Raw genomic sequence first — 8,574 nt, 5'->3', positions numbered from 1 at the left:
ATATATATATATATATATATATTCTAAAATATAAATATATAATTTTATAATATATTTTTAAAGATTGGTTTGGATTGTGAATAAAGTATGAAAAAAGTTAAATTGGATTGGAATTATAGTTTGGGTAGGTGGAAGAGAGAGAAATTAATTTTTTAATAAAGATTGGTTTGGTTTGGTTTGTGAATAAAGATAGTCTAAACATCCTCAGCGTTGCTGGAGAGAGCAGCAACGATGTCAGAGTTGTGCTGGATTCTCATCTTCATGGAGTTCAGCTCACTTTTGACTTCACTTATATCTGCTTGGACAACAGAGAGATCATGAATCATGACTTCCTTCAAGGTCATTCCCTGTTGAACCTCGTCCATCTTGTCAAAGACGGTCACTAGAGATGGCAAAAGAACCGAAACCGATAGTGAAAACCGAAATTTTGGGGCTGGGTTCCGGGAAAACTTATCAGGGACGGGGGCGGAGACGGTGATCACGGCCCAACCCCGACCTGGTATGTGTTAGGAATGGCAACGGGTCGGGTTCAGTCCGTTATTGGTATCCCTGTCCCCGAAACCAATAATTAAAACCGCCCCCGTAACCGTCCCGATCCCCATCGGGTCCCTGCGGTTTCTTCGATCCCCGTTGGGGAACTCGTTGGTTATTACCAAACCCGAACCTGAAATCGGAACCCGAAACCGATCTAAAAAAATTACAATATGTTAGTTTTCACAACTAAAAGTAAATTACAATTTTTTTAAAGTTGTAAATTTAAATGTCTCAAACATAATTAAACCAATTACAAACAATGTATTAGATAAACTAAATAGAAATTCAAACATCATACAACTAAAATCATGATTTTACGATTAGACAAATAAACTAGACTTTTTCGTGAGCGTTATTTGGATTGTTGAGGTAAAGTGGATAAAAGCCTTTTAAATTTTAATGTTACTATTTTCTTTTAATGATAATATATATATATATATATATATGTGTGTGTGTGTGTGTGTGTGTGTGTATAAATTAAAATTAATATATATACACATATCGGCTGGTGATCACCATCCCTGCCCCCGTCCCCATCCCCGTTAAAATCCCTGAATTTATCCCCGATCCCTGTCCCGTCTCCGATAAGATGTCCCCGAACCTGGCCCGAAATTTTCGGTTCTCGTTTTTCACCATCGGTTTCGGTTTTTTGCTATCCTATATGTGTATGTTAAAATTTAAAAAACTTTTATCCAATTTACCTCAACACCCCAAATAAGGGTCATGAAAAAGTCTAGTTTATTTTGTCTAATCGTGAAATCGTGATGTTAGTTGTTTGATGTTTGAATTTCTATTAACTTTTATAAAGTAATATAAGACGTTTGTAATTCGCTTGATTATGTTTGAGACATTTGGACTTACATCTTCAAAAAAAATCGTGATTTACTTTTAGTTGTGTAAGTTAAAGTATTGTAATTTTTTTCAGATCAACTCAGGTTTGGGTTTGGGTATAACCAACGGTGAACGGGAAACTAACTGGAAAAAATGTTTTTACTCTTAACGGGTTCCTCAATGGGGATCAGGGAAACTACGGGTACCCGACGGGGATCCCGATAAGATCCCTGACGGGGATAAGGGCAGTTAGGGGATGGTCTTAGTTATCGGTTTCGGGGATGGGGATACCAATAACCGATCTGAACCCGGCCCGTTGCCATTGCTAACAGTCGCAACAACAGGGAGAAGCAACTTGACGTCCCCAGCCATAGCATAGGCGTCAGTCTCAGTGAATGGGGGTTCAGACTCCATAGGACCTGCGGAGAAAGAAGAGCATTAAGCATGAGAGAGCTTATGGTTAGTAACAAATAAAGAAAAAGAGGAGGTTTGGTGTAAACCTGAGGGTTCCTCAACAGTATCCGACTGATTACCGTTGAGGCCAAACTCTTTGAATGCGTTGTCGAGATGATCAACCATATGTTGTTGAGGGGAGTCGAGAGGAGCATCCTCAGGTCCTATGGTGATAGTTTCACCAATAGTGGGGACAACCACCATCGGTTCATCAGCTCGTGTGATAGAGACTAAAGAAGGATGGTAGGAGATAATGGTTGAAAAAAGAAGTGGAGGATCAGCAGTGGCAATACTGGAATCACACATTCAGTGAGTTGAGTCAATGAAGTAGTAGGGTAGGTGCCACACATACGACAACCATAGAAGATATAGCTGACGAGGGACGGAGGGTTAGAACTAGGGGTGGCAAAAAATGACCTAACCCATTAACCCAACCCGAACCCAACCCAGAATTAGCATGTTGGGTTGAGATTTTCAACCCATTTAAATAAATGGGTCAACTGATCCAACCCATTTAAATAAATGGGTTGGGTTGAGTTGAATTTTTTGACCCGTTTTCAACCTGTTTTCAACCCACTTAAAATATTATATAAATTTATTTTATTCTTAATATTATATCTAATTTATTTTTTATTTTGTTTCTTCTTAAATATTGGCCCAAGTTTCATGATGACTCTTCGTTTTCAATCCTTCAATTCTTTCATATGCTTCATTCATTACTAATCAGTATCATCATCATCATCTATCATGATATCATCTATCATGAGTATCATCTATCCTCTCGACGCTTTGGCTTTGTCTCCAATTCTTCAATCTTCATTATCAATTATCAATCTTCTCTCCTTCTTTTGAGTTCTATCTTTTTGGCTTCTCCAATCAAAGATTTGGGTTGGTTTCAGACTTTTAGTTTTCGATTTGAGGTTGAGGGCTTGATCAAGTAAGTGAGCATGTTGCCGGATTTATAGAACTTTGTTTTGATATATGTTTAAATTAAGTACTACTGAATATGGTTCCTTTCAGATTTTGTATAGTTTGCTTTGCCATTGTGGGTTTTCTATGAACTACCTCGTATCTTCTTACATGCTTTTGACATTAGTGCCCTAGTTAGCCGGTAGTGTTTTTAATTTATAGTTGGTTCTATGCCATTGTGGGCTTTCGATGAACTACCTCGTATCTTCTTACATGCTTTTGACATTAGTGCCCTAGTTAGCCAGTAGTGTTTTTAATTTATAGCTCGTTCTTAGCACCATGACCTCTCAAGATCTCATATCATGAGCACATATTTGTGCAACAACCATAATGTTAGTCTGTGGTTTTAAGCAAATGCTTGGCCAGAGTTGTTGGAGGACAAATACAATGATAGATTTCTCAAAATTGTAGAATAATGTCCGAAATTACCAGGATTCATCTACATTGGTTAATTTAAGGCTTATGTTTTTAAATAAAATCAGAAAAACCCAAGCAGGGAACGAAAAAAATTAGACAAATAATACCTGTATAACTAAAATTAAAAGATTAAGGGGTTTCCACTTTCATGTGATCGCTAAATAATATACAGACTTCAGCCATTTTTCAGTAACCACCACAGCAGCAGTGGAGGTAATTGGTTTCCAGCATCATATACCTCTACTTGAAGCTTAAAATAGTTTTGAACGGACATAAAAATGCACCAACTAAATCAGATCTCAAATTAATTTCAGTTCAAGCAAAAAATCAAATGAGATTTGGTTTGAATAATGGCACAACTGACATGGGGTGATGCCAGGTTCAAAAAGGGGTTCACTAACCTGACAGATAAGAAAGAACTACAAAAGAAGTCAAAAAGAGATTTAAATTAGATGCATATTTTGTAATGCTTTGTTTTAGGGTGCATACATCTTAAAAACAAGAACCTATAAATAGAGTAGAGTCATATGTGGCAAAAGACAAGAGAGATGCAAATCATGGTTAAATATTTGATCCACTAAATAATTGGTAAGGTTTTGGCTACTAACAGTGAACAGAAAACTTAAGTTTTGCCTATTTGGGTTTTGATTTTGTTATTTTTTGTTGACATGGTAATGGTTCAAGTCTTCAAGATGTTGACTCTACTATTTCAATGAATATTGATTAATACTTTTATGTTTTATTTCAGTGATTAATACTAGTAATATGGTTGAGATTTCGGAAGAAGATGATTTACAAAGTCCTCCACCTCCGTCAAATAACAACGAGAAGAAATCGATTAACCAATTAAAACCAAGTGTGGAATTCAAACGTCAAAGAAAACTTACATCTGAGGTATGGAATAGCTTTGATTTTACGGATCTTGATGAAAATGGTGAATTATATTGTAAATGTAAACAGTGTGGTCAGATTTATAATGCTGAAACTAAAATGGGTACCGGGAATTTGAAACACCATCTTAGAAATTGCAAAAAAGTCGATTTAAGGATATTGGGCAGATGATGTTGGATTATGGTGGTAGTGGTGGTTCATTAAATAGTAGGCTCCCTGATTTTAACTCTAATACTTTTCGTGAGCTATTAGCTAGTGCTGTTGTGAAACATGAATTTCCATTTCAATTTGCAGAATATGAGGGAATTAGGAAGTGTTTCACTTATTTAAATCCTGAAGTGAAAGTTGTTTCAAGGAATACCATAGGCTAATATTTTGAAGATGTATAGGATGGAAAAGTTGAAAATGAAAGATGCCTTAATTTGTACTCTTGGTAGGATTTGTTTGATCTCTAATTGTTGGACATCCATAACCACTAATGGTTATATGTCCTTGACTGTCCATTTCATTGACAATTCTTGGAACTTGCAAAAATTGATTCTAAATTTTAGCTTTTTGGCTCCACCACACACTGATCTTGCTTTGAGTGATCACGTGTTTAGTCTTTTGAAGGATTGGGGGATTCAAAAGAAAGTGTTTTCAATTACTCTAGATAATGCTTCTTCTAATGATGTAATGGTTGATTTTTTGAAGACTGGAATTGATTTGGTTTGTGAAGGTGAATATTTTCATGTTAGGTGTTGCACACACATTATGAAACTAATTGTGCAGGATGGATTGAAAGAGGTTGATGATGCTATTATAAAGGTTAGAAATATTGTGAAGTACTATAAAGGTTCACAATCTAGGAGGCAAAGGTTTTTAAGTAGTGTTGCACATGTAGAGCTACAATCTTCAAGGGGTTTAAGACAAGATGTTCCCACTCAATGGAACTTGACTTACATTATGTTGGATTCAGTTTTGTACTATAAAAAAGCTTTTATTCATTTGGCAAAAACTGATGCTAATTATTTGCATTGTCCAACAAGTGATGAGTGGGGAAGAATTGAAAGGACTTTCAAGTTCTTAAAGGTTTTCTACGAGGTAACTTGTGCATTTTCTGGCTCTAAATATATTACTACCAATCTTTATTTTGCTAATGTTTTGACGGTTAGAGTGTTGTTACACAAAGAAAAAGATAGTGATGATACTTTCGTGAAAAACATGGCTAGTCGGATGTATGAGAAGTTTGAGAAATATTGGGCTAATTTTAGCACAGTTATGGCATTTGCGGCTGTTTTGGATCCTCGTTATAAATATCATATTGTTGAATGGGGTTATGAGAAGTTTATAGGCACGAGTACAAATTGAGTTGGAAATAATAAAAAAGCAATTGTTTTCATTATTTAATAAGTACGTGGACGAGTCACATTTGAATAAAAACAAAGTTGGTCAACCTAAGAGTGGATCGTTGGATTCCCAAGAAGGATCTCAAGATATGCTAGATGTGGTTTATGCTTCACTTATGATGGTATATACATTTACTATTTTTTTATACTTTTTATGATTTATGTTATTTATCAAGACTTCGATACCTTTTCAAATAAGGTGACTTCTCAAGCTGTAAAATCTGAACTTGAATGTTATTTAGAGGAAAAGCTCATGCCTCGTGTGAACAATCTAAACATTTTGGACTATTGGAAAACTTATGAGGTTAGGTATCCGACTCTTGCTCGGATAGCTAGGGACATCTTAGCTATCCCTATCTCAACAGTGGCATCTGAATCTGTTTTTAGCATTGGCGGTAGGGTCCTTGATGCTTATAGAAGTTCATTCAAGTCTTCTACAATTTAGGCTATTATTTGTCTAAGAGATTGGGTATATGGAGAAGGTTTGTTCTAATTTATTATTTGTATATTTCCTCTTATCGTATAAAACCATGTGTTTGCTATAAGGCTATAACTAAGTTAATAATTTAATTTATTTACGTAGTACAAATGGAAGCGCATCTTGAGGCGCTATGTGGAGCAATCATGACAGAGAAGATAGAAGATCAAGAAGAAAGTAATATCGAGAGTGAAGTTAGGGTTGATGAAAGTGGAAGTCGAGTTACTTAGAATTTTAAAAAGTTCAACTTATTTTGAACAATATATTTGTTGTGGTTGTGTTTTATTCAGACTTTGAACAATTTGGTTGTGTTATTTTTTATTCAAAAAAGTTAAATAGTCTAGTTCTTTTTTTATTTAAAATTTTAAAATTAAATGGGTCAACCCAGGTTCTGCCCATTTATTTAACAGGTTGGGTTAAGAAAATCGTAAATAGGTCAACCCGCTGTCAACCCATTAACCCAACAGGTTGGGCTAGGTTGAAAAATCTCAACCTATTTAATTAAATAGGTTGGGTTGGTTGAGATTTTCAACCTGTTTAATAAATGGGTTGAACCCGAAACCCAACCCAACCTGACCCATTGCCACCCCTAGTGAGAACAAATATCTCGGGGTTAAGGCAAAGTTCAATAGATGAGATCTGTTGAGAGGTCGCAGCTAGCTGACAGGGCTTCCTATTTATCGCTTTCTTCACCCTCTTTGAGGGATTAAGAGTCGCTTTAGAAGGTCTCCTCTTTCAAGAGGATAGGGAGGTTGTAGCTTGGGTAGACTTTGGAGTTTGGACTAAATTCATTGCTATTGAAGAAGAAGAAGAAGAAGAAGAAGAAGAAGAAGAAGAAGAAGAAGAAGAAGAAGAAGAAGAAAAAGAAGAAGAAGAAGAAGAAGAAGAAGAAGAAGAAGAAGAAAGAAGAGAATAAGTATTGGCTATCCTCAACATTTGAGGGAATATACCAATATCGAAAGACTTGGACTTGTAATCAAGAATCCTTGATCTAAGCCTGCAGATGGGAATGTCACTCTGAGCGCGGTAATTTCTCATAAAGATTCTGGCTAGAATCCCACTCAGGAACCTGGTGTAAGGGACCACCTTCTCCCTTTGGTGCTTGTTCAGCTTTAGCGCCAGATCGTCAAAAATAAGTTGAGCATAGTCAACATTGATGTCCTAATGATCGAGCAGTCAACATTCAGTGCCACCAGGCTCGCTTGGTCTCGGCCTCTGGTTTTCCCACCCATACACTGAATGAAGTGAGAAAACAAGTATTGCCATACTGTGGATATCCGGTTCTTCTCAACCTTGGTGAGAGACTTGTTGAGCTCTGAATCAGAGTCTTTCTTCATCGGCGAGTCATAGTAAATATCGTCTAGAAATTTGATGATAGATTCACTGTCTCGATCGTTGGTGTAGGGAGCGATCCTTGGAAGCTACAGAGTAGAACAAACCGTTGCAGGACCAAAGCTCAATGTCATGTTGATCTGGCAAAAGATCTTGACATTGGGGTTTCCAAATCCGTATTTGGAGGTCTTCACCTCGACGGTGTACCAGAACTGTCTCAGGATGTCCTTCCCCATGATTGGTTGAAAAGTGAAAGCATATCCTAGTACGCAGTTTTTAACGAATGAGGTGGCATCCGCAAAGTGAGATTTGTTTGCAGGGATCTCCATAAGAGCAACGTGGTTGTTTGGTTTGAAGAAGCATTCTTCAATACCAAAGTTAACATTTGATGTAGAGCTTATTTATGTTTAAGAACAACAAAAAGAATGCAAGAATGCACCAAGTTATCGTCACAAAGCTTTTTAGAACAAAAGTTTGAAAGATAAACTTTTCGTTCGAAAAACCAAAAAGAAATAGGGTTTTCAAGAAGATCGTTAAGAAACACATTTGATATTGATAGTCCATAAATCATACAAACATTAAGCAATCTTCAAGAATCATGATGAACATCAAAGATGGAAAGAATATGAACAAAGGATGATTAGATTGATAGAGAGAGGAATTACTGCACTTAATCTTGATTAATCTACTAATGACAATAGGTAATTACTATTACAAGGGAAAATCTATTTATACTAGGAAATATTAAAGGCTAAGCTATTACAAAACTATTACTCTAAGGAGAAACTTGAATACAACATTAAAGCATTAACTTGAACCCAACATTCTCCCCCTTTGTATTCAAGCTTGGACCATTATGAATTTCGTTTTGCGCAGTCCAAGGATTTTCTCTGACCTTCTCAGAGCGTTCCTGTACTGAATCTTCTCCTCGAGCAAATTTATGGCGTTGACCAATAAGTATCTTTCTTTGGAACTCATTCGTTAAGAATCAGTAGCCTTTTCGTCCATCACCCTCTTCAAATCAAGTGCCCTCCTTACTAGCTTGATCGTACCGTCAGAATATTTATTCAACTTACTGAACCTCATGAACTTTTTGACTTGAAGTTGAGCAAAGTAGATGACCCCGAACTCTGGATTTTCTAGAACCATGTAAACTGGATAGCCGTCAATGTTTTCAAGTTCTTGGTTTGGTCTTTTGAGATTGATGATGCGTTGATTGTCTTCAAGACCCATTTGTACATCTATGACCATTGCCAGCTTTACATGACATCGAATGAATCT

The 8,574-nt window shown here is 36.4% G+C and overlaps 2 protein-coding genes across 2 annotated transcripts in view; both read left to right on the top strand.

Annotated features, from left to right (window-relative positions):
• Window positions 1-148, top strand: part of LOC112516141 — a 2,715-nt gene extending 2,567 nt beyond the window's left edge. The window contains exon 4 of the mRNA XM_025123162.1: window positions 120-148. Coding sequence (XP_024978930.1) covers window positions 120-148 — 29 coding nt within the window. The remainder of the gene's footprint in view (window positions 1-119) is intronic.
• Window positions 149-3,969: 3,821 nt separating this feature from the next.
• LOC112516140 (zinc finger BED domain-containing protein RICESLEEPER 2-like) lies at window positions 3,970-6,191 on the top strand. Its single transcript, XM_025123161.1, has 4 exons — window positions 3,970-4,098; window positions 4,867-5,434; window positions 5,660-5,878; window positions 6,067-6,191. Exons 1-4 carry the CDS (start codon window positions 3,970-3,972, stop codon window positions 6,189-6,191), a joined length of 1,041 nt encoding a protein of 346 aa, XP_024978929.1.
• The last annotated feature ends 2,383 nt before the right edge of the window (window positions 6,192-8,574 follow it).

This window comes from Cynara cardunculus (genome assembly GCF_001531365.2).
Source record: "Cynara cardunculus var. scolymus isolate 2C chromosome LG 8, CcrdV1, whole genome shotgun sequence".
Classification (NCBI taxonomy): Eukaryota; Viridiplantae; Streptophyta; class Magnoliopsida; order Asterales; family Asteraceae; genus Cynara; species Cynara cardunculus.
The sequence above is the reverse complement of the archived record's forward strand: the minus strand, read 5'-3'. Positions and strand labels throughout refer to the sequence as shown.